Here is a 27616-nt window from a genome sequence, read left to right as displayed (position 1 = left end):
ATTTAATTGCTTCAACAAAGTAAGATACATTCAAGCCTCAAGGGCAGTCACTGGAAGCATGAGTTTCTCCTCAATTTATATTCCTACTACATACTTTGCCCAGCTAAATTTGAGTAAGTTATGAAGCTGCTAAAAGTATTAAAGATACACTTCATGTAGCACCAGCACAGACAAATCTATACACAGGCTTTCAAATTATAGTCAGAAACTTTTCATGTTCCATGGACTGTTTTTCTATTGTTCCCTATTTCAAAATCCAGAGTGACTTCCAGTTTACTAACTAGCATTCCCCATCAATGCTGAAAACTTTTTGCAGGTTTACAATATCAGAAAGGGGAAAAACCACTCAAATCTTACCATGACCTCTTAGGTAAAATTTCACAGATATCCTGATCCCTATGCTAATGAAAGCACACAAATTTTAAACTAACATGCCAAGAAAAGAGCATTAACCAAGAAATCAATAAATTGCCAGACTAAGAACATGACAGAGTTCTTCATATCTTTTGCTTTGAAATTTTGTTTCTCTCTATCCAGTCATATCTGGCTATATTTAATTTTTTTAGAGTCTAATTCGTAGGTTTTTACTAGTGTTCCAAATAATTTGTTTTGTTAAAACAGGGTAATAACACATTCCTTAAAGGATTCTGGCAACTAGGTAACAGGTACTTACAAATATTTAATGATATGCAAATAGTATACAATACCTGATAAAAATATATCTGATTCATAGCATCAGTACTTTAAAATAACTGAAGATTTTAGCTTGCTGATGTAAACGTCAGAATAGCAAAATACCTTACGTGTTCCCTTTGGCTAACTGGGGCAGGGAGGTAGAGGAGCCAAACCCACCCTTTTAAAGGACAGTAAAGGTTAAGAAAGAGAATGGCACAACCAGTCTTAAATTCAGTGTAACATTTTGAAAACAAAAGAAAACAACACCTAAACTTAGGAAATGCTGCCTGCCAAGCCATCTGTTTCTCTGTTCAGCACCAATCTCACATGTTGTTAGACAAAAAACAACTTTAAATGGAACCCAGGCTCAAGATAAGCGAAGCAGAGTGCTTTGGCTGTCATCATTCCCAGCTCTGACAAGCCTTCAACCTATCCAGAAGTTTGTCCAGCTGTTGTGGGAAACTGATGGTTAGTGCTACCTGCTCGAGTGGCTCCTCGGGCCACTCCAACAGAAGAACAGTCCGAGACTATCTCCTGTCTGCCATGGAAAAACGCAATTCTCAAAAGTTAAGACTTCTGTATGGAATAAAAATTCCAACAGTTTGCAGCTCTGGCAATTTAGTTTCTCTTTTTTTCCCCACCTAGAAGCCAATAAAATAATGAATGACAAGTTCTTTTGCATACTTTAATGTATAGGTACCAAACATTTTAAGAGTCCGTATCCTACACAAGGCACATGCAAGATTCTTACCAAAGCGTCCGCTACTGCCTCTTCCACATCAGAACCTGTGTTCAGAACTCGCATAGCACTAACTGATGACGACAATCTACTCGACTGGCTAATTCCAAAGCCGGTACCTGTTATAACAACAGTGAAAATTAACAAAGAATTCAGTCAGAAAAGCAACGTGGGACATTAATACCATGCTCACTTAAAAAAAACCCAAGCAGAAGAAAAGCATTTTCTTAATGTTTCTAATAAATTATGTAGTGGCTAAAATACTGGTTATTTTCATTCTGAAGTCTTTAGTCGTGCAGCAAAAAGAAATGAAATTAAAAAACAGAGTCATATACAAACATTCTATTCCAATATCACAGGGAAAAAAAATCCCAACAAAACAATGGTTTAACTGATGGAACCTTTTTTTTTTTTAAATTAATGTCTTCTTCATTTTGGGTTTTTGTTTGCTTTTAAAAAGAAAGCAAATACAATAGGATGGCTATTGAGAGTGCTGATTAGAAAACTACATGCTCTACAAATACTGAAAAATGGAAAACTAAAAATGTTCTTCTGCAAGTAAAAATAAAATGACTGTTGTTAAGGAAGAAAAGGATTAACATTGGATGGTGGGGGGAGAGACAAAATCTAGCAACATAAACACGGCTATCTGGATTATTAAAACCACAAAACTCAAATTAATATAAATAATGTTTTTTTAAAACTGAACTATGAGAATAACCAAGTGGGTGGGAAAAAAAAAATCCAGGATGACTGTACAGATGACAGCAAAGTGTACTCATCCTTCACCTGTAGCCCCATAAGCATCAGGAGCGTAGAGGGCACCAGTGGATCTGGAGTGATGTCTGGAAGCTGCAATAACAGGATCATACAAACCCTATCTATTACCATGTAATCAAAGTACTGCAATAGTTGCTTAGACGAACAAGAGAATATTTATCAAAAAGATTCAGCTTTAGCACAGGAAACCGAGTATTACACAGAAGGAAAAAGCTTCAGTGAAGTTTTTTGATTATATAGAATATGATTATATAGAATTATATGGGTTTATGTACACTGGACATTTCATGCGTAATTTTTTTTTAATTTAAAAGATTAAGAGCAGATTAAAAGCAAGTATGTTTAAGTTCAAAGAAGAAAAAATGCGTAGACACACACACACGTGCGCATGCGCACACACACACACACCAGAATCCTCATAAATACCTAAAAAAGTTCCACTGATACTGGTCTTCCATTGTAAAGTTAACCCAATTTTATGTGTTCAAGTCAGAGCCAGAGCTCACGTACCAAATATTACCTGCAAAAAGTGATTCCTGCACGAACTTATCATGTTAGCAGCTGACAATTTTTATAAACTTGTGTTCTTGCCTATGTGCAGGTAAGTTAACCTCAGTTAAAACTCACCACCACGTAGAAAGTTAAAATTCTTCAATTGTAATTAAAAGTTTAAAATAATTTAATGCCATTAATATTTTACATTTGTATTGTTTTCTTTAAATAAATAAAATGTGAAACCAAAACGTTTATTTAAGTTACTATAGCTCATTAAGATTCTTTAAAGTTATGGAAAGTGGGAATCAAAGGTCCTTAAGGACTTTTGAATAAAACCAAGTACCCTCCTCCTTCTGTCACTTGTATAAAACTGGTCTTTTAGAGATTCTAAAGACCTTAAATCACCACAGCTAATATTTTCTTTCTTAAATCAAGTAATTTTAAATTCAAAGCGTTTTTAAACCATTCATCTTTTTTCTTCAGTTAAGTTAGGAATTTTGCGCCATGTAAACAGAACTGGTTTTGACAATTTTAACTTGAATTCAAAGATACACCCACAGTGACATAAACCCCGTGTATAATTTTATGATTTAATAAATCATATAATTTAATTATATATAATTATAATTTAATATATATTGTATAGTTGTAACTCGATAAATAACTGTAATATTTTACACCTTTGGGATAAATAAGTAGAAACCAGGAACCAAATGAATCATCCTTTACTCTGATTAACATAGACATTTTAAAGAGTCTGATTTGAATCGAACAACCCTGAGATGGACCAAATCACATCTAGGGAAGCACACGTCTTAACCTGAGTGAACTCCAAAATGATCCTAAGTCCTGCAAAGGTCCCGGAAACAACATTGTGCTCCTTACATCAGGCACAGCAATGTATTTAATTTCAAACTAAACCCACATGAAGCTGTTTAGCTAGGGAATTTAATTTTGCAAATAATGCTTTGTGGAATACTTGGTTATTTAGAAAGTAAGTCTCAGCATGGAAAAAGAGACAGGACAGAGGGTGTCAAAACAGGCATCAAAGCTGACAGAGCTTTAAATACAAGCAATAACAGGATAAACCTTTCTATTGCTTTCCATCAGCCAGCTCTGAAAATTAAAGGGACAACTGAAAACTCAAACTTTAGGCATATTATTCAAAATGATCCAGCCCCCATACCCATTTGAAACATGCTGGACAAATTTTTAAGACTGTGAAAGAAAGCACTATATTGTATCAAACATACCTCATTCCACAGCATACTTTCAAGAATATTCTTTGTACCCTTTAAATTGCAGAAATTGTGCAAATATTTACTTTGGTTGTTTTGTTTTTTAAAAGATGAATTAAAATAAGATTTTAAATGGACTCAAAATAACATAATTTCTTAGCTAAAATATGGAAATTATACTAGTCTGATAAATACATCAAAATAGGCACTGCCATATAAATTACAAATCACTTTGCTTCTCATAGTGGCTGTAATCTCCCAGTTCATAATCTTATACCAAGATGTGAGATTACATAAACACTTCATACCAATGTATAGAGAGAAGCAATTATGGAGCTTTTGGGTCATTTTATGCCCCAAAGGGCTTAGCATTCGTAAGCAAAAATTTCTGTGCTGAGAATCAGACGCAATACAAATTACATTCCCCCCTCCAACCCCATGTAAAAGCTACAAACACAGAGCTGAATTTGCCTTATTTCATCTTCCACTTGTACCCTTGAAAAACATTAAATTTGCTATTTTGGATAGACAAAACTGGTCCAACAAAACACTGAATGACATTCAAAACCATTCAGATAAGAAGTCATTCTAGAAGGAATCCTAGGAATCCTCGTTTATTCCAGGTATAGCTGCCCTTTTTTTTTTTTTTTTTTTTTTTTTAAAACAACACTGTATTCTTATACACACTACTTTGCATTCTCTGTGCTGTCAGACAATTCAACATACTGTATTTGTATCGGTACTTGTTTTGATATCTGCACACAAAAAATAAACTCCATTAATAAAAATAAAACCTCAAGTTGCATCCAATCCATCTTATGGTATTAGTTTAATACAGATTTCTTAAGATAACAAGCATTTGACCCAATATAAAATGTAAATCAGATCTTGCATGCGTTCAATTGTAGTCAAGCTGTAAAGTAGCAAAAGCAGCACAAAAAGATCTGGAAAATACCCTCGTTTTTAAAAGAAAAGAACATATGTGTGTACTACAACACAGTCTGCCAGCTGTTTTTTAGTAAAAGATACAAGTTTACTAACAGATCCTGCATAATGTCTACTTTTAATTTAATCCCCCAATTAAACAGCATCTGGGCAAATTAGCATTAGTTATTGAAACAGCTTTCATTCAATTAATTTGCACTTTCCCAATAAAACCATGGCTGACAGGAAGCATACTGCCTTAACAGATCACAGTAGATTTCCAATGCTAATTAGGAGTACAGTTGGGTGCCTCAATTTGAGATAGAAACCAGACATTTACTATTTTCAGACTATGTTTAACAGCCAGTATTACAAAGTCCTGAACTGTAAGCAACACCTGATTAAATAAAAGAAGAGGAATACATACTGAAGACTAACTCAAAGACAACACCAAAAGAAATTAGTTTCATATACAATCTTACAGAAACTTTACCAAACAATCAAAAAAACCCCAAACTTCTTACACACCAAAATGGTTCATTGACTAGGGAGCAATTTTGAATACTAGCAGACCCTAGCTGTTGATTCAGGGAAAGGCAACGGATGATAGCCACCCCATATTATTTGCTGTAGCTGGTCAGTGAAAAATAGATTATCTAACTTCAATCAAACGACGAGTGCTGTAATAAAATGAGAAACACGTAATTCCAAAAAACTTTCCAAAAGCAGAATTGCCCTTTCAAAAAAAGCATCTAGGCACTGCGTATCGCACACCTCTCCAGACTTGGCATTTAAGAGAAGACTAACCCTAGCAAAGTGTCTGTTTTTCAAGTGTGCAACCCATTCACACATTGGTCAATTCTCCATCAAGGCAAGTGGTGAGCGAGCCAAAGGAAGGGAAAATAACGGTGGCCGGCTACAAGCTAAATGAAGGAGGCACGGATTCGTTAGGTGCACATAACGAAGGGCAAAGACAGCCATGCACGACAAGGGGCTGTGAGTACTTACCAAGGGGTGGAAAAGAGCGGACAGGGCTTGTGTCCCTGCTACTTTCACGGCTGGCCTCCCGACTGCACCCCTGACTCACACTAGGCCGAGGAATGCGGCTGCCTCGTGCTAGTATGATTCAGGGTACAGACAAACAGCAGCACAGAAGGGAGAAGACATAAGAAAAGTTGCAGTTTTAATGCAATTCTGTTTCGCAGTAAGATCAAAGATGTATTTCTAAGACAAGACACCGACGACTATGTCGTACTGTAAGTCGTAACTGTTTCCACACACTTTCTCGATCGTGCTGGATTACACTAACTGTAGTCAGTTCAATGAAATTATTTCTTTGCACAAATAAAAAAAAGTGGGGATTTACTATCTCTTTACAGAATGGTTGAAAAAAATCTCTTGATAAGGATGGAGAGGAAACAAGCAACAAAAAATAAGAACAGAGTATTGATTCAGAATTTGTGCTCAAGATCAAAGTTAATCAACGGTAACGCAAATGAAAAAAACCACAGCTTTCTAGAGAAGGAAAATATAAAGATAATGCAGCTAAGGTAAAAATCAAAATCCAAAAAAACCCAGCAACAATACCATTAAAATCAACTGGTATTTTTCAATAATATTGTTTGTAATAAAGCGCAATCAGGTTATGCTGTGAGGTTTAAGCTATATGACAATCATTTCTGCATCACAGAAGTATACACATGCATGCACACATACGCAGAAGACAGAAATATAATGAAGAAAATAATCTTTTCAAATAGTATCACACTTTCATTCAATGGACGTGGGTATTTTGAGAGTGGGGTAAGAAGTGAAGAAAAGTTAGAGAAAGAAAAAAGGGAGGTGAGGAAACAAACAACTACCACATTCTGGCAGCAAAAAATTAAAGTTTCAGCTTAAATTTAAAACTGTCTCATATATCAAAGACTAGCCTCAGAAAACAAGCATGTTTTAGATTTTTTATCAATTTGTATTCTAATTTTGTCATCCAACAATAACTAAATGCAAGCTGTAGATATCCAGCACTTAAAGTAAGATGGGCTACAAAGAAACCAAGAGTTATTCAATGATTCTTACCTACTGACAATCTAGAAGGACTAGCTTCTCTACTGCATCCCTGACTTCGTGGGATTTTGCTTCTTTTTTGTGCAGTCGCAGGATTCACTAACACTCTTTGTACTCCCGTGTTCATAGTGGAAAGTGTGGTTGTTGTCAAAACTCTTCCAGGAGACCCAGATCTACTGCCAGCTGAAGGCAAAATGAATAAATGTAAGTAACAGCATAGAAGATAAACAACCATGGTTAAAAAGAAAAAAATGCTTAAAGTTAGTAGGAAAATGGTGGTAGATTGAAATGGTCTGGAAAAACTTCTGAGGTAAAAACATGAAATAGAAAACTCGGTCCAAGTTCTTACAGCACTACATACAAGGTAAATAAAATTATCAATGCAAGTAAGCACTTGGCATGGTATTCAGCACTAGATATGCTCAAGAAATCATAAATAATATTTCTAGACTTTATCAATACTTCCAATGTCCTTGATAGCAACATTGGTGTGTTCATTTTTTATGCTACGTGGTCTCACTAGTCACATTTTTTATTTAAAAAAAAAAAGAAAAAGAAAAAAAAAAGAACTGCTAGAAAGCTAAAGGGAACAACTTTAAATTAGCGATTTCATAATTATCCCAGCTCTTCCAATGCAACCAACCTTATAAGAAAATACCATCGTTTTCCTAACATTTAAACTCTTCTCCCGTGCTTTTAAAAGCATGGAATCTTCAAGCACTATTCTCTGAGAAGTTAAATAAAAATGTCACTGAAGACAATTAAAATACTCATGCTCATTTCTGTGGAGGTTACCCCACCAATTCAAAGAAAATTTTCAATTAGCCTTAAACAAACTAAAAAATCCTGATCAAAACATATTTAAGTGTCTTATACTTTTATTAATAAAAACTGTACATTATGAAGTGCTACACACTGTACTCACTACCAGACACTGGTCACTGATGCTTAGTTTTGATATTTCAGTTCGAGAAAATTTAAGTTCTATGATTTAACAAAGAATCCGTTCTTCTCTAGTTATAACCAATTTATACCACTGGTTGATATATTGTTTCCAGCTGCAGAATTCAAGACATTTGACCAAATTAAAAACAAAACCAACATAATTTTAACCAAAGGTTAATTACTTACAGATACAAACCTTTCATTAATCTGTTAAAAATAATCAGGTAACTGTATGACCACAGCTATGCTATCAGATCTATAGACTTAACATGCAACATCTCATGTGAGTTTCATGGGTTACTTCTTATGAGGCACATTTTAAAAAACATACAATTTGATTAAAGCTTGACTATATGGAAAAAGAAACAAAATCCCAAACAAAATAAAACATATGCTGTGTGGGAGGGAGAAAACTAAAACAATGTACCATGCATATACTTTCAGATTCATTGTTTGAATTCAAACTTGAAATGATTACTTAGCAAAATCCCTTTTCCAAACTACGGACCTATTCAGCAGAAATGATAAAATATTACACAGCCTGGAAAAAACAAGCATAACCTCTATAGCAAAAAAAGAATAGGCAAATCTATAAAACCGTGGTCTGCAAAAATTAAGGGTCTGACATATAGTGTCATTTCAACTTAGACCTGATATTACTATGCTTTCTTCCTAGCTTCCACTATTTTACATCTCTTTAAAACAATGAAAACATTGTAAGAGTTTTCACAGTGCTGGAGACTTTCAGAAAATCTTCTTCAACAGCTCAGAAATCTGAAAAACTTAACTCTTCTCAGAATATACAGAAGAAATGCAACCTCTCCTTCTAATATTTTATTTATCTTTCATTGTCTGACCTGCAAAGCGTACCACTATACCGTAAATAAACCAAAATGAAGCTTAATATTCTAGAAATATTATGCTAATAGAAGCACTGGCATGCTGTTGTCAGTACTACCCCAGTAGTAGATCTAAGTGACGTGAACGATGAAATAAAGATTACTAAAAGAGCATTCCAAAATGACAAAAAACTACCATCTCTACTGCCTTCTAATTACTTCCAATTAGGTAAGTGCAGCACAGGAAAAAAAAAAGCGAGCCACAATTTCTGCTGAATAGGGTCCTTAAATGAGATATGTCAAACAGGTGATCAAACAATGATGTATACACAAATTCTGTAGACTCTTACCACCAATGGGGTTAGCAGACTGTGATCCTGAACAAGTGTAAAGGCAGGATTAGGGTAGGGGTTTATAATCCATGAAGAGGGAGGGAGCAGAGCAGATTAAAAAATGGATGGCAAATGGAAATAAGAAAGCTTTAGTCATTTCACACAGGAAAAAAAAACCACAAGGGGGTTATGCTAAAGCAGTGCTTTTAAGTAGCTTCCACAGTTGAAGAATTAAACTCAGATGCTATGTACAAAGCAGATGAAGCAAAGCTGCACAAGCAAATTACAATTCTTCAGCTTTCTAATCAACAGCTGGATAATACTGAAGAATTAAATTTCAATTAAACATGAAACTGTAGCCTTCATATTGCTTTAAAAGAACATTACATTGCCAAAAAGGTTCAAGAAGTTCAACAGCTGAACAAAAATTACACACAAGGCCAAAACAATTTTTTTTTTGGAGACAGACAGTAAAGGAACTGAGCTGCAGGTGCGGTGGATGACAAAAAAATAAACCTCACAATGGCACAACGGAAAAAGACTTGCATAGAATTTCAGGTTTTCCTCTTTAAAACTAATTTGAATTATAAAAGTAAGAATTTGTGTCCATCCAGAAATTTAATTCTTTTTCTGTGAATGAAGATTGTAATGTAATTTTAGCACACCTTGCTGAATTACTTGACAACCAAACAGAAGGAAGAGGAAAAAAATGGAACAATTTTTTTCCATAGATAAGAATAAACAATGAGCTATAGATTTTATATACATTTATTTTATGTTACAATTTAAAAATAGAAGAGGAAGAGTAAAGGGCTTCTAAAACCCTAAAAAAGTATCATTTGTAAAAGCATTCAAATCTGCAAGTCTTTCATAAAATGATCTTTGAACAAAAGTGCTAAGTATTTGTAACCCTAAATGTACAAAAGCATCTGTGTTACACTGTTTTTAAAAAAATAAAAGCTTAAATCTAATATGAAGCTATTCTCCCACACTAAGCTGGGGAACTAAAACAACCCCCTATATGGAAACATCAAGCATCTCGCTCCCCACAACGCTGTGAAAATTTTCAGTCGCATATAGAGGCATCACCCAAATAGCTGGCATACAGTGCCTGACAATTCTCCTTCCCCTGTCCATTTGTATTTGCCCCGTTTATCTTCCTTAAAACATCTCAGAATTCTTGTTCTCCCCCACTGACAGGTTATAATGAGCTATCTGAAGCCATCAGTTCTGAACAGAAGTAGTAATAAAAGCCTATAAAGATGCATTTCATGCATTTAATTTTCACATATCACCCCATGAAGACAAATCTAGTTATTTCAATATCAATTCAACTTGTCTGTTTAGACATTACTACTGTGCAAAAATGAATTCTCTTGGGTAAAAACTGTCATTATTAGAAAAAAGAAACTGAAAAAGCTTCAGTTTGTTTCCCTGAATATACAGTCAATTTAATTAATATTATATGACGATAATCATCGCAAAAGTCTTATATTGCTACCTGAATTTAACACCTCCCCCAAACACTTTCTCAAACTCCTTAGTGTTTTAAGAATTTACCAAATCTATTCAAAGCACGAAGGTACTTTCAAAAAGCTTATTTTAGAACGTTCCTAATACTAATGAAGAGTGTTATGAAAAGCTGTAAGCAGTATCTGTAAAGGGAAAAAGTGATTTGACGGGACTGTTACCTCCCCTCCTCCTTAAATTATTAATCCAAAGATTTTTCGCTTATGATACAGTGCAGTCATATTAACACCAAAAACGTAAAACAAGTTTTGCACAACCTTGTCACAGCCAATAACTAGAGTTGATTTTCAAGCTCTCATCCCACACACACTTGTGGGATTAGAGCACTGTCAAAGCAAAAAATTACTTAAGAGAACTTCTGTTATTGGATTTCATTATTTTATATTGATCTGTTCAGATTTTTTGAAAGTTTTATTTCACAAAACCTGCAAGCATTGGATCAGGTTTGATCCAACTGTATTTGCTGGAAAATGAAGTAATGCAAAAGTGAATGGGAAGTACTCTAACAGGAAAAAAAAAAGCCCCCAAACTCTTCTACCTGCTTTCTTAACCTCCTAAGTAATTCTATTTATGATAAACGCAGTCATTGCTATGAAAATAAACATTTCTGCCATTAAACACAGAATTACAGGGTTTTATTAGAATAAAGTGAATACGGTTACTGATAGCAAAATGATTGTACCGGAAAATTTAAAATCTGTATAATTTACTGGGTTTATAGCATTAAATCTGACAAACTATATTATTTTATTTTAATTTAATTTATTAATTTATTTTAATTTTATTGTTAATATGTCTCCCTTTCATTAATTTCATTGCATTTCACTTAATTAGACAAAGATAAGAATCTGAAAAGGCTACAGAGCTTAGTAAGAAGGTGTCTGTTGGAGACATCAGATGTGTGAACAAATTGCTGTAGGTCAGCCAGTGCCACAGAATGTGAGGTAATCAGGCCTTTTTAATTAATGACAGAGTGCTGCACTAGATCAGACATTTTGCATTTGCTTTGGTTTCTAAACAAACACAGAACATTACTGTGGATTAGCTGATATACAGTAAATTGCTTATTTTAACCCTTTGATTCAATATAAGCTAAGTAAGTGATTATAAAGTTAGGGTTTAGTATTTTTACTCCAAAGAAAAGTTAGGTAAAGGTAATAGCTGTCATACAAAAAAGGGAGTATATATCCAAGAGTTAGGGTAGTGTCTAGCTTAAAATGAAAGTATTTCTGGCTGAAAAATAAGACTTTGAAAAATGAAAAATTAGGTTTTGCAGGTAACCCTGAGGACACTATTCAGCCTACCCACTCTTCTGTATTACTCATCCATGTGTCATACGTAACTGACACAGAAGTTTACTGGTCTTTTGTGTTGGGAAGGTCAGAAAGGGGGGGGAAAAGAATGTTGAGAAGTTATAACTGAAGACAGAATTTAAGGGTAGATTTAATTTCCTGTTACATTATCTAATTTAATTGGCAAACTAAAACCTAACCTAGTATTTTGTCCAGAGAAAAACAACATGAATTAGAAAAGCATGCAAATACCACTGATCCAAAACACTGAAAAAAATACCTTCATTTTGGTCTGGCGATGATGAACCTAAGGCACAGAACAACAACTCAGTATGTAGCTTTTTTTTAAAATTAACTTTGACTGTAGCCATTGGTCAATGAATATTTGCTTAAGCATTTGGCCTCTTTATCAGATATAACTGACAAACAGAAAATACATACGCTGAGACTGTGACACCACTTTGGTTCTGCTCCGTCCTCTGGAATCCGTTTTAGAATTTCCAATACCAATAGAAGGTGTTGAAAGCTTTGTTCGTACACGACCTGTAAAAGAAAAATGGCATTAAATCAGTTTTTCACAGTAATGTAGAAAGCATAGCATCACAGCATTTACTAGTATTTTCTTAAGTTTCTGTAATTAAAAAAAGAAGCATAACATAACTCAATTGGTGAAAATTCGTTTGGGATAATTAGTAGAAATTTGAACAACTTGAAGGACTTAATAGTTGAGGAATCAAAATACTTCTCCTCTGATGCTACACGTTTCAGTAAACAATTTACACATTATCCTTTAAACACCCTGAACTAGCTAGCTAATTCTTGCTTCCTACATAAATAGGTTGATTATATTAGGGTGGTGACACACTGGAACAAGTTGCCCATAGAAGTTGCAGAGGTCCCATCCCTGGAAGTGTTCAAGGGCAGGCTGGATGGGGCTTTGAGCAGCCTGGTCTAATGGGAGGTGTCCCTGCCCACAGCAAGTGGGTTGGAACTGGATGATCTTTAAGGTCTCTTCCAATCTAAACCACCCTTTGATTCTCTGATACTGAAAAAAAGGTAAGTTTATTAAATATAATAGGCAATGCATATGCTAATGTTGCTGTATCAGGTACAGTGTTCCCATGGTTACTTGTGGTTGTAATTCTACTTTTGCTGGCATAAAACTACAAAAATTATGTTGACTGGTTTTTTAATTGGGTTCTGATGTTTCTTCCTAACTTCACTCCTTTTTTAGAAATCTAAATGCTAGCTTTCCTATTACTGAAGATTCTGTTTTCCTGGCCTCAGTCATACAGACTTCTACAGGATTTCCAAAGTCTTTTCCTGTACTTCTCAGTGACAACATGATATAAGGAAATACTACTCCCCTCACCAGACAGAAGAGCTGAGGAAGAGTAAACTGAATATCTAAACTAAACAAACAGATTTACTTCTCTCTAGAATGACAAACCATCTTGGTTTTGGGTTAAACCTTTCTGCATTATTAGCCATATTCCTCAAAACAGCCAGAGTATACAACGAAATTACAAAAGGAAGGAAGACCCCAATTGGATGAATTATAGGTAACTGAAAGATTATTCATAAAAGAAAATAGTAGAGCTGTGTACTACATTTCCTAATCCAACCGCTCAAACCACAGAAAAATGAAACAAAAACCAAAACCATGCTAACTGTAATTCTTATAAGTTGCAAGAACAAAACTCAAAAAGCTTATACAGGGTGGATCTAGCTCGACAAGTAATCCACTTTGAAAAACAGCATAATTAAAATATTTTCTAGACATGTAGAGTCAATATTGACCCAGAAGAATTAGGTACACAGACTGTTATTTAGTTCTAGCCTCTTTAGGCTTTCCACAGCAGAATTTGGAGACCAATCAAGTTAATATTATTCATCCAAGTAGAGGGAATAGCCATAGATGAGAGTCTACAAGAAGAGAATCAGGATAAAGGAGGTTATTCACTATTAGAACCATTAGAAAACAATATGCTAGCAAGAACGGTTAGATTAACTAGTCCAAACTCTACTAGTTATCCCCGTGCAATGGCAATGTTTTCCCAGAGTGCTGTGAGACTGCAAGGCATGTAACTGCATTCAGAATTTGGCCCAAAAACCTAGGAATACAGAGTGCCACTATTTCAATCCTGTGTTAAATTATCACTTGGAACCTGGTTCAATTTTATCAAAGTGAAAAACCAGTTTGTATTTCTGAGGCAAATGAACTGTTAACTCACTTGGAGTCTCTGTATCCATTCACTAATTACAGGTTTAAATGTTAATACCATGTTAAAACTGAATTCCCAAGTCTCAAAAAAAATCAGTAATAGTAGCACCTGCTTCCCAGAGCGTGAACACATTTGATGAAATATTCTGTGACAAGATTTGCTTTAAAAAACAAATGCGAAATTATGAAGCTCCTGTATTTTCACACTAAAAATGTTAAGCAATGACACTTCTACTGCAGATGGGTACTTGAGAATTAAAATAAAAGCAAAAGAATTAAAAAAATTCTACACAACAACCAAATATTAGATGCATAAGCTATCTGGAGTTATGAACCTCCACAAAGCCTCAGAAAGACCATATTCTACTTTCAAAGCTTAATTTGCATCAATGAAAATACAAAGCTGAAAATATTAGCTAGTCTAACAAAATATTTTCTTACCATCTTCAGAAGCTGTTCCTAAACAGAGAAAATAATAAAATGCATGATATTCCAAACAATACTGTCTCTCCAATTCCTTTTTGAGATTAATCTTATGAATCTTGACAAATTTTATCAAGTCAAGAGGGCTAAAGCTTTTGTGTTGCAACTCCATTATTGAATTGAAGCAAAATTATCAAGAAACACCCATACTGTACTGTTAGTGATTTACAAGAACATAATATTTAGACAGCACTGCCTTCCAAAGTTGTTACAAAGCCACCAAAAAAAAAATCAATAGAAAAAAATTACATCTATGAGGTAAGTCAACAAAATGACATGTACAGATCAAAGCAGACATTAAAAATATTTTAGTGTGAGGTCTTCTGAAAATATAAAACATACTATTATAAATTACCTCAGAGAAAAACACAAGGACAGTGTTTCCCACACTGGACAGTGATAATTTGATAGGAACTGTCAGCAAGGAGGATTTCTCTGAATTAAGTCTGTGATTACTTTGAAGATCTATATGCACAAGGATCAAGTTTTGCTCAGAAAACTGGAAGAAATACGAGCTTGCTGAAACCAGATCACACTTGAACAACTATGCCAAGCTTAACAAGGCTTGATTATGACAAAATGAGAGTCGGACAAATCTTTTTACTGACATCAGTACTTAGGAACTGATGGGAAGCTATCTAAACAGGAGTCATTCCTCTCTAAGTTCCTTTGAATGAAATCTGATTATGGAATAAAATACATATTAGCAGTGATAAAAATGTTAAATGCCTCAAAAAAATCAAAGGGTATTTCCATTTTCATTCTTACTCTCTGTAGTTCTCTTACAAGGTAGAAACAGCAATGATTAGGCTTTCTCATATTATACCATCTTCAAGGCACTATTTTTAAAAACTCCCTTTAAAAAATTAATTCAGTGTAAATTTCATTGCTTCTTCACAAAAATCAGTTACAGTAATATGTATGTAGGAGTGTCTCAAAGTTTTCTAGATCAAATTTGTTAGCCAGTACAAAAAAACCACAAACTCTAAACTACACCCCCAAATCCAACATTCTTCCAGAGCTAGGTCTTGGAAGGCAGGTTCTATGCAACACCTAAGCCAGGTTAACAGCTAGCTGCTCCTTAAAAGGACTTGTTCTGCTTCTCCTTCCTCTCCACCCTTGTCTGCCACCTGGTGTGGATGGCTAAAGGCTCACAGTCAGCTCCAAAAGCTAAATAGTAGAACACTATTCACTTTTGGTTTATGATATCAGTTTTCTGGAGTTTGTTCACCTACAGTGATTGACAATGGAGTATTACAAGTGGCAGAAACATGTGGCCAAGACTAGTGGGAAAAGGAAAAACAATTAGTTCCTCCTGGTGGCAGTTAGATCAGAGCAGCTGTATCACACAGCTACAGCTGGAGAGCTAAGCTGTGTTCATTCCATCTCACACAACATCTCTACAGATATCCTCTAGAAAAAACCCCATCCTGTTACTCTGATTAATTGTGTAGTACTTCCCCCACAATTTTTACATAGACAGGTGGGACACCATTAGTTCTGACTACTAGTCTGAACAAAAGAAAAATCCAGTACACATGTCCCTAAGAACCTTTATTGCTGGTAACAATGTGCAAAAGCTCAAGATTAAGTGTTTAGCACAGATAGTTATAAATAAATGCTATTATATGCAATATAAGGAAATCTGATACGAAAATAAGCAAGACAGACACACTACTATCCCTTACAACGCCCCTTCATTTTATTAAAGTAGGCTTGCCATCTGCAATACTCAAAAATGGCTCAACTTCTTCCAGAAAGTATCTGTCATGAAATTGATTATCTGAGCTTTAAAATGATTCAAGATTCGGGGTTTTAGAGATCTACCTTCTTACTGTTTTCCTTTCTGTGAAAATTATCATTGGCTTTGCTTTCAGTAAACTACTCATTTTTTGAAACATGTACTGTTAATAAACACATGACAAGAGTTATTAAGTAAGTAGCAAATATAACTGACTCATTAAGTGTTCCCCAGCATTAAATTAGAACTAGAATTATCAGGCATCAAGCTGGGATTCTGTCACTTTATTATACAGGAAACGTTACTTGCACATACCTGAAACAGACAACTGCTGAGAGAAGCCAAATTCTCAACTGCTTTGCAGTTAGGATAAAAATACATGTCAACTCCTTCCATGTGTTTAATACAGTGAATTAAGAAAAAGTAAGGGCTAAAACTTAGCTGGAATACTTGTTATTTTAACAGGTAGGTCTTCTTAACAAATCATTCTTTAATAATATTACATTGTACTACAGGATTTACAGGCACTTAAAATTAGGTAGCTAGACTAGATTTTGATAGTTTGGAAAAAGAATATTTTAGTTTTATTTTTTAAAAAATCCTTAATTATGTCACCAAGCATCGTCTGCTCTCCCATTGCTGTTCTGCCAAGAAGTCAAAAAATTTGACTTTACAGGTAAGACTATGAAACACAATGGAACTAGAGCTAGTTAAAAAAGCATGTATTGATTACAGAATTCCTCTGTAATTAATGGAGCTTTTTTAAAAAAACAGGAGTAATGTCCAATCACTAAGAGAAAATTTCTGTTGCTGATAATGACGAATCATCAAAAACATTGACAAACACAGCAATAACACAACACATATATTAAGACAGCAAGATTACATAGGGGTTAATGAAAACCGCATAGTATTTTGTTAATGAACAGACAAATATATTAAACATCTATAATTTTACATAAAAGGCACTTTATTAAATATTTAATAGAATTAAGAGGACAGACTAAACAATTTCTTACCATCCATCTTGTCAGAAGTATCCTCTTTGTTGAAAAAGCAGGCAAAGAAACATGGAAAACTTAGTGTGTTAGAATAAAGGTGTTCACAGCAGAGTCATAAAACATTAATTAAGGAAAATACATTAATAATAAATACAGCAGACACGTTTATCTAATTCATGCATGTATAAATTACCTTAAGTAAAGTTGGTTTCTCTCAGTCCAAGGTACAAAATTACAGAATGGGGTACAAGTACCCTGCACAGGAGTGTTTAATCTCTCCATATTAGTCAGATTCGAGCAAAGCCTTACAGTAAATTATTTATAAACTGTGTCATGCTTGCTGTCAACAGTTACTGAACCATCATTACATATCATTAGCGAACCACAATACTTTTATTTCATACGAAATCTGCTACTGAGCATGAAGCCCCACCTAGGGTAAGGGACAGGAGGGAAAAAGACATCACAATAAAGACAAAGGACAAATGGGAGAAAGTTCCACTCTAGTTTAAAAGCATTAAAGATTTACCAGTTCAGCTGGAAGGTAGTACATACATATTCTGACAGTAACAATCAAAATTAAAATATTTAGCACGGGACATAGATAATTACAGCTCAAGTCTCCACAAAAAGGACATTAATCTTTAAGGATATCAAAGACAGTCAACATTTAGAATAACTAAAGTAGAGAATGTCCTCCTGCTTCTAGAACAGTCTTTAAAAAAATCATAAAAGCAAGCAAGAGTTGTTCTATTAACAACAAAAAGGGAAGAGATGGGTGGAGACAATTATAGATTACTACGCTCATGAACTTGTGGTCCTCTGAGGCCCTATATTTGGCAGCTGTCTAAGCAAAAGGTGGATGTTTCTCTGTAAGTAAGGGTGAAAATAAATTCAACTCCAGGAGACAACATTCTTTTTATATTGACTGCAATACCTGAGATGACGTGGGAAGCTTTACGGAAATACAGTAACATTTTCTAGGCATTTTAGTACCATGGTCACCATTACCTGGACAATTCTGTCATTTAAGCCACCATATTTGGATTTAGTATAAACAACTCGCTTAAAATGAACAGAGGGCAGAAGTTAACAAATTAGCCCATTTTCTGAAACACGGCACTTACTTAGATTCACCCCCATTCATTTCAAGGTTACCTTTTGAAAACTAAGAGCAAATGATATTTTGAGGTGAATTCCATGGTTAATCCATAGCCAAGCACAAGATAGTCACACTCTCTACATAGGTAAGAGGGGACAGGTACGTGTCATTTAAATTACCTTACCATTATTAAAAAAAACTGTTAGGGGAATAAACCAAGATTAATCAAGCAGTACAGCTTCTGTGTGACTGTAAACAAACCTTCCTCTCCTTGACTATCACTGCCCTTCTATCATTTGTAATAGGATTTGACTTTACTATACATTGCTAGTTATCACATTATTTTGCCATTTCAAATAATCATTTTATTCTTCTTCCCAAGTGATTGCACCTGCTAGCAAGGCAAAGCTTTCCAGCTACTCAAATCCTTTAAAAGAATATGACCTGGACTTATATTTATTTCTCTCCACAACCCTACTCACCAAATCTATAAACTACAAAGGGAATAAGCTATTTTTTTATTTCTGTTATTTTCCTGCATAAAACCACCACTATTTACTTCCCTGAAAATCTCTGTGCCCTTCTCCAGCCTTGCTTACAAAATCCTGGGCATGAATAACATATTGCTTAAAATGTTCTGAAAGCAAATCAGTACTCCAAATCAAGAGCTGAATTTTTGTGAACCTCTTAAGACCAAAGTAGTCCCTTCCTTTCAGCAGCATGAAGAAAATAATCAGAGAGAGATTTCTCTTTGTTTTCTGTTTAACCGTGGTTTTTTTTTCCTTCCACCACCATGCTCTGTGTCACTTTTACTTCTCACATAGCTGAACTCCAACTTTGAGATTCAGAATACATCCTACTGCACACCAAAACAGACCAGGCAATACTCTGGTCTTGGAGAATAATCATCCCACTTCTTTCAGGCTTTCAGGCATTAAGTTAGGAGGAACTGAGAATTCCTCAAGCAATAACCACAAGCATATCTCCTCCACCAAGCAGACTGAGCAGCCTAACTTTGGTGCCCACTTGCTACTCAGCAGGTTCTCTTATTTTCCCCCTGTGGGCACTAGAGGGAGCCCACACCCGAATTTACTACTTCAAGTTGCAAGTATTCTTTTTAGTCAGTATTGCTCACACTCATAAACTTAATCCTAACATCAATGGTATTCAAACCATTTCAAGTAGGTGCTGATAACAAAAGAATAATTTAAAATAGCTTTTAACTTAAAATTTAATTTAAAAAAGCACAACCAAAAACTTTGAAAACCACAGCCTAATTGTATCCTAACATCTCCCCAAACACAAGGTAACTATATAGTTTCTCTGCCTCTATCGTGATCATCTTCAGCAATGCTGATATTTGATCATGCCTTCTTGGTGATCTAACTGGCACATAAACTGAGAAGAAAAAACTAACAGTTTTGGGAACACTGAACCTCACCTCCCTCATTGCTATCCCTGCAGTACGGATAACTTCAAAAGAACAAAAGCATGCCCATATTCCTTTATCCGCCCCCCCCCCCCCACTTAGTGGAGGTTCTAGCCTCTACCACCACACTTTTCTGCACTCTTATCATTTGTAGCATTTTCTGTGTCTAACAGCAAATATTCCTATCAATGAAGACTGTCACCTAGATAAAAACATATACATAGTTCCATCAGCATGCTTTGGAAGAAATCTATGAAATCAATGCTGTATATTACCATGTAAAACACTTCTGTATTACATGAAGAAGCCACCACTTACTGCCAGAACATCTCTTTAGCAGCGTTGTAAAATTGTCAGCTAAAGAGCTGAGAAAAATGGAAAAATCAAATGCTTATTTCCCTATTACTTCTAGAAACAAAAAAGCCATGATCAAAATTTGCTATTAAGTGAAGGTACCGTTCCTTCCAATACTTAATTCCAGATTAACATATTTAAAGAGCATAGTATGGATACATTCTTTGCATCATCATTCTTCCAGCACAAGAAAATTAAAACCTCTATCACAGCTGGTAACTTACTGCAGAACACCTGCTCTTTTGCAATACCCCAACGCTACTAAAAATGATGACAATTTTTCAAATGTGGAAGTATTTTCCCTTAAGTTTTTGATCAAAAACCTCAAAATATATTTCACAATATTGTAGAGATGTTTCCCTTACCTAGTGAAGCGTAAGATCCCGGAGGTAGACCAGCTGCTGACAAGCGCCCAGCTCCAGCTGTCTGTCCAGCAGCATGGCGGGCCTTTGCACCTGCGGCAGCATTAACATCGATGTCGCTGCGAGACCTTTGCAGAGTTCCTGGACTTGGAACACTCTTGCTGCTGCCTGAAACTAGCAAAAAAAGAGAAAAAAAAAATTAGCAAGTTAGTTGGTAATGAATAAAATTAATTATATTTAAAAGGTCAACATCATCTACTACTGCAGCATAACTGCAAGAAGTACAAAAAAAGATGCAAAGTAGCGTTAAGTCAAGTTAATATTAAACAAAGTATTACTGAAGAAGCAAACTAGATGTGGTGTTGCCATGAAATTCATAGAATCATAGAATAGTCTGGGTTGGAAAGGATGTTTAAAGTCCATCTAGTCCAACCCTCCCTGCAATGAGCAGGGAGACCTTCAACTGGATAAAGAACAGTTTATTTTTCAGTAGTATTTATCTTCATTCAGCATGAAATTTTACCATTATTTAATACAAACTACATGCTCCCACCCTAGTACAAATTACATAATTTTGAACATTTATGTGATTTATTACATTATTGAATGTTTCACAAGCATACAGAAATTCACAGCATCCCTTGCGATACTGTGGGAAGATATTCCCACACTTCAGCTAGGATAAAGTCACAGGCAAGCTGAATGCCTACCTTGAATTGCTTTAGGGTCTAATCATTTGTAAAGTATTTTTACATTCACCTCCTATTATTTACTGAATATTAACTATTCACTTCAGTTAATTTTAACCATTGTTTTATGTATTCAAAACTTGACTCCCCTGTAACAGTTTCAGTATCCAGAAAACCAGAACTCTCAATTACTTTCCATTTGTAAAAAGTTCAACTATTTACTCCACAAGAATTACAAACACAATACGTGAAAAGAGAGCAAAGATATTAAATTCTGAAAACTCAAGACAAAATTAAACTCTTTGAATTACAAATCTGTGGGTTTGTTTTGTGTTTTTTTTTTTATAAAGAGCAGCAGCTACATGGGAATAGATGGAAGGTATGAGTCCTTCATTTCCAATTGCCATAAGCCTACTAGACCACAGAATAATGTTTTGCTTCTTTGAGAGTGACTGTTCCATGACAAAATTCCAAGACAGATGATCAATTAACAGTACCAATACATAGCAATTATGTCTTATACTTGCAACAGCTGAAAATACATAAAATGTGAAGCAAGTATGAAGCAATCTTACCTCCAGGTATAGTTTGTAGTGACAGGTACTACTATCCAACTTGGAAACAGGTAAGATTTTAAGCTGCACTTTAAACTTTTAATTCCAAGAACATAAAGAACAATTATGGTGCACTGCACCATATAGCAACCACATTACCTCTGCCTGCAAGACTTGCTGGGCTGGCTGCAGACCATTTAGAAGATAGAGGCCGACTGGGAAAAAAAAAAAAAAAAAAGACAATAAACCAAATAAGTAAGTCTCATGCATCAGATCCAAAGGTAACAACAGACAGGAAAGAAACACATGTATCTTCTGTTCTTTTCTCCCCTTCAACTTTCTCAGCATATTTTAGATAAACACATTAAATACAGAATGATAAAGAAAACACAACCTTATCTTTTCTATTTTATAAAATTACATCTTCATCACAAAGCACTCATCCTTTGGTTACCAACAGGCACACTTTGCTAACACAAAGTTCAGGCATTCTAGACTTGCTCACAGACACATTTAAGGTTGTCAGTACAAGGTTTTAACCACAGGGCTCAACTTCTATATCAGCTGTCAAACAAAAACAGTGGGAGCTACACAAAAAGCTTGATTTATGAAAGAAATTATGTGAAGTGGTGTCTGCAGTAAAAAGGAAAACAGACGTATACTTAATAAGCCTCCTCCAGTCCTATATCTTCCAAGGATAGAGTTACAATTTAAAAAGGAAAATGCTGGAACTTCCAAGCAGCTAGACTGAATTTCCCCTGTTTCAATGTTAGAGGCTCCCACAATTTATAAAAGGAGAAAAATCCCATGTCTTTTCCTCTATGTTTTCTCTCCATTTCCCTCTTACTGCAAATATGAGCAGTTGCTGAAGCAAAGTCTTTCCGTCTATTCAAGTTTAACTGTGAGGCCTTCCTTCTGACTTGCTCAGAAGGGTAAAATAAAATCAGAGGGACCAGGGAAAAGCAAAAGACTAGTAGAAGAAAGCATGATACTTTATTCATTGATTCATATCTAGCCATCTACGTATTTATCTGACTGGAAAGGTTTGTATTTGCCAAAACAGTTGACTATTTCATCAATAGTCAAATTACAGCCCAAGTCTACAGTCTCAGCTTTAGTAAGAATAATCCCCCTCTAATTTTAAACAAAAAAAAAAAAGTGAGAAAGGAGATGCATATTGTGTATTTATCTGAGTTATTAGCTCAGGTGCTCAATGATAATATAGAGGTCAGCACTGTTACCCAACGCCTCACAGAAGATTGTGTATTTGCAGCTCATTATAAATAATACCTGCTTTTCCAACATTACTAACTAGTGTTTTGGAGGCATTTTGCTGCAAGTAAGTTGAGGAGGCCCAAGCAGAGCTCCTGGGTGCATTCTGACCTTGCAAAAGTTGCTCCAAACAGAAGGCCCAAACAACAGTTAGAATTTCAGCATTTCCACAATCTATTGTGATTGACATTTCATTTGAACAGTTTCATAGAAGTAGGCACAAGTCACCATGTTTCCCTCATTCCACCATCCCCTTTAAAACCATTTTTCATCAGTGATCTGTAAGAGCTGTAAGTTCAGAGGGTCAAAAATGACGGAAGATCAGACTTTTAAGAAAACCATACCCATATTTACACTAAGTTAGTGTATACAGGGAGAACTCAGCATCTGTATTAGAAGCCAGAAATATAATTTGGGGTAACACAGGGAAAACAACATGCATCTAAATGCAAAATTAGTGAAAAATCAATTCAAAATTAATTTCCGATATCATCATCTCTTTTGTTTATCTCTTATTTTACTCCTCCCCTTCCGTAGTGTCATACTTATGTTGCAATACAGGAAGTAACACTCGGGGATTTGAGAGTATTTTAAGATTCTAATTTCTCTATAATTTAGTTTTTAACATTTTATTACTAGTAACTCATTAACAGCACTTTGATTTTCAGACAGGCAATATGGATTAATTTAAACAACAGTAATTCATCTTTAAATAAACACTTGTTTGTGGAAAATGACGTGTCAGCAATAACCCACATTACAAACAATTATTTAAAAAATGTTTTTTATAATTTCAAGTATTATAGCAAAAATAAGATTTCACATAGAAGAGGGAAAGCCTCTGGTATTTAAGGCAGCAGTCAAAAAAGAGAAAAAAAATAACTTCCATCTGAATTGAAATCTTAACAGGTTTAAATACTTTGAGGAAGAATTTAAAGGAAAAAAATCACCACATACTACTATTACTACGTTACATTTCTACTAAAAAAACATAAGATTTCTTTTGCTATTGGTACCTAAGCAAACTTTATAATCTACTCAGCTCAAGACCGTGTATACATTTTAATACACCACTGATTGCAGCACACTCTCATAATAATTAGCATAGCCACAAAATACTGCTAACACATATTCAATACTGTGAAGATGGGGGGTGGGGTGGGGGGTGTGTTAAACCCACGAATCTCCCATCTGAACGAATCTCACTGTCAACGTGTCTTTCTCATGCTTCCCAGTGAAAAGGGATAAAGAAGTAGTAACACCATCATTTTCTTTCCTAGACCTACTCATTGCACCCCAGTGCTGGACATCAAGATATGAACCTTGAAGGTATTTTGGTATAACAGAGGCTGCTAAGGTATAAAAATATGAATAAGAACAGCCTGCTAAAATCTAGTTAATAATTGCCCTTATTTGTCACCTTGCTCAAGTAATACACAGTAAGATATTTTTATTAAAAAAACAACCCCTAAAAGTGACAAAATAAAATTGCAGCTTTTTTGTACACCATAGAAGTCTGGTTCGTTTGCTTTTGAGAAACAGGTTTTCTTTGTTTATAGGCTCAGAAACAGTTAAATGACCCTTACTTGAGGCTTTCCTGTGAGCTGGAGGATGACCTGTCTGACTGAGGGAGAGATGCTATACTGCCAGAATTCTTCAAGTACGTCTGGAGGCTTCTTTGATAGGGCGGCTCAAGAGAATTGTACAGAGTCTCGGCTTCACTAGGAAAGTGATTTCTAAGACCCAGATAAGCCCTGCAAAATAAGAGAATAACCACATGTAATTGCTTTGTATTTTCTTCAAATTGTGGAGTCAGGAAGTGAAGACTACAGAATGAACCAGGGATGGGAGGGAAAGGAACACAGACTAAAAATACGTAATGCATATAATACTGCTCATCAAATCATAAAAGAAACGAGCTACACTGACTGAATTAATCTTTTCAAAATAACTTAGTCTATATCCTCTGAAATTCCGACATTCACTTACCGATTCCGTGGGGAAGCAAGAGAAATTCTTTTCTGAACTACTCACTAGTCAAAGTGCTGGGGGGAAAAAAGAGAATTCTGCAGCAGTATCAACCTTTATGACTCCTGTTTCAGTAGAATCCTCAAATGCTGCATGACAGTATTAATTGCCTCAACTTTCAGAATGCCTTTTGCAAAAGAAACTAGATATTAAGTCAGGACTTCAGAACAGAAACATGAATTTTCAACCTAACTTGTGTCCTCTTCTTCAGCCGTAGGTAGCCGCTCACCTCCGATTAGAGCCTTGTACTGCTCATGTTATGCCCAAAACCATACCATTTTTCAGAGCAAAATGTAGCCAAAACTCACTTTCTTGCCTCCACTCTTGCTTCTGCATCAGCATCATGAATGCCCTTCTTGATTGTTTCAACCAAGACAGCTGCATGCCTAGAAGACAGAAATTCTTCATGCTATTTTGCTACTCCAAATCCTATTTTAAGCAGTAAAGTTTTACATTTCAATTAACATTTCTCCAAGTAAAAGCCACTGAGATAGTATCTCTTTCTAAGATATGAAGTAAACAAATGCTTATCACACTGATGACATAACTGCACCTTCTGTAAAGGTTTAGGTAAACTTCCTCCCTCAATCTAAAAGAATGATAATCTACTTTTCAGACATACATCCACCTGTCACACTTAAAAAGTTATTTTAAAATACCTTTTTTAAGACACCTACTTTCCTGAAATGGAAAAAACTATTTCCCCCACTATATTAATATTAAGAAAAAGGAGAAAGTTAAGATTAGCAAGTTTGCTTTCCTGCAAATTCACCTCTGAAAGCTGTTGGTGTACGAGTTCTAAACCTCAACACATGCTCAACGAAAGCAAAGTGCCCATCAGCACAACAAAAAATTTTGATTATTTTCATTCAAGACATGTTTGGGGCTTTATCTTTTTTGGGGGAGGGAATCTCTTGTTCATTTTTTTTAAATATGCACATAGACACTCTGACATAAATCAAGTGATCTCCCCATTGCTCCCTTTCTTAGGGGCACCTTGAGGGGTTGAAAGATGACTACAGAGTTGGATGAGCTCTTCAGAGCCTTCTCTGGAGGCCCTGTAGTCCCTTTGCTCAAAGTATACATTCTGCAGAGCTGACATACATTTTCCTATCTACCTGGAGAAGCTACAGTGTGCTCTTAACCATTACCAGAAAAAGTCCTCCAGCCTAATCCCATCTGCCCTCTTTTATAGCAAACATACACATTTCCTCCTTTCAGGAGAAAAGACAGATGCTCACCTGAGCATCTTTGCTGCACAGGATACATGATATAAGTGAAACTCTGAGAAAGTACAGGATGTATTGCTCGCATGTGGTATAGAAGAGGAAGGTAAGGAGAGGAGGCAATATGAAGTCAAGGCTGGAGCATACACCTCTCCTTCTCCCTGGCACTTGAATGGGCCACATGACCTGCTGTGCTAGAACCATGGTCTATGCTATAAAGCTTGGCCAACACCAAACGACACGATCCAATTAAAGGATTCAGTGAAAAGATTTCTGTCTTAAAATTCATTAGCAGTTTATTCTTGGGAAAAAGTATACTGGCCCATACCTTTCCAACGAATGTGTCTGCCACTCTTGTAACAACAGGTCTAAAAATTCAAAGGAGCGCCTACAAAGACAGAACAAAACATTTTAATTAATACTCATTTCTCTAATGTGCTTGTGGAATAAATAGTAACTTTATTCTTTCCCCCTGAGGGAAACATATACATAAAATAAAAGTACATTTATCTGTCAAACAAGGGCATTGGTCGCCTTATTGCAGAGTTAAAATATTCAGTACAGAAAGCAAACACACAAGCTAACTAATCCTAACTTCAAAAAACCAGATGTGGTTCAATTAACCATCAGCCATGTTATTACACATATGCTATGTTAGTTTCATTAGCCCCAAAATAACAGACAAAAATCAAAGTTTAAAAATTGTGCAAACTATTAAAAAAAAAATCAATACTTTAAAAATTCAGCTATTGAGTCACAACATGTTTTGATGGCAGTGTATTTCTGTCACAAACACTATCCTTTCATCTGTCATTACTGAGTATGTAGCATAAAGGAAAACATGAGACCATTATTACAAGGCTCTGCATATAGAAAGCACTCCTGAAGATTTGCTGGCACTATACAAACTAAGTTATGTAACCTTATTCATTATTAATTCAGAATTCTTGACAATTCAGCTGACAGCCATTAGCAAAAGGCATACTTTAAAATATGTCTGAAGCTAGATCCTGGTGAACAAAAATCAAAGCAACACGGATTGGGAAGGTGCAGATAACAAAGAACAGTCTTCAAAAAAAGGTAGTGGACTCTGCTGTCTGAAATTATTACTTTTTCTGGTTATGTTGCATCTTTGGCCTGTTCTGGAGGGCCAGATTTCATTATTATTGTGCCCAAATCCTTTGGACACATACGTGACATGGCAAGAAACTCTGAAAGGCTTTTCACTGTTATAACCGATCTAGTTTACCTTTGTCTTTCCAAAGCAATGAAGTCACTATGGAAACAGTATGATTTTG

General features: G+C 35.3%; 1 protein-coding gene across 28 annotated transcripts in view; it reads right to left on the bottom strand.

Moving 5' to 3' along the window:
- CLASP2 (cytoplasmic linker associated protein 2) overlaps positions 1-27616 on the bottom strand; it is a 154817-nt gene that overhangs the window by 31777 nt on the left and 95424 nt on the right. For 4 of the 28 annotated variants that reach the window (XM_054193579.1, XM_054193572.1, XM_054193598.1 and 1 more), the window contains 13 exons: positions 26647-26706; positions 25401-25478; positions 24651-24818; positions 21952-22007; positions 20553-20723; positions 17321-17344; positions 14519-14536; positions 12295-12396; positions 12134-12160; positions 6928-7098; positions 5860-5967; positions 2204-2266; positions 1427-1533 (listed from right to left, as the gene is read on the bottom strand). In XM_054193579.1, the coding sequence (XP_054049554.1) occupies positions 1427-1533; positions 2204-2266; positions 5860-5967; positions 6928-7098; positions 12134-12160; positions 12295-12396; positions 14519-14536; positions 17321-17344; positions 20553-20723; positions 21952-22007; positions 24651-24818; positions 25401-25478; positions 26647-26706 (1153 nt within the window). The remainder of the gene's footprint in view (positions 1-1426; positions 1534-2203; positions 2267-5859; positions 5968-6927; positions 7099-12133; positions 12161-12294; positions 12397-14518; positions 14537-17320; positions 17345-20552; positions 20724-21951; positions 22008-24650; positions 24819-25400; positions 25479-26646; positions 26707-27616) is intronic. The other 24 variants (XM_054193581.1, XM_054193586.1, XM_054193575.1 and 21 more) reach the window with 15 other exon arrangements.

The sequence above is a fragment of the Rissa tridactyla genome, chromosome 2, assembly GCF_028500815.1.
Source record: "Rissa tridactyla isolate bRisTri1 chromosome 2, bRisTri1.patW.cur.20221130, whole genome shotgun sequence".
Lineage (NCBI taxonomy): Eukaryota > Metazoa > Chordata > Aves > Charadriiformes > Laridae > Rissa > Rissa tridactyla.
The sequence above is the reverse complement of the archived record's forward strand: the minus strand, read 5'-3'. Positions and strand labels throughout refer to the sequence as shown.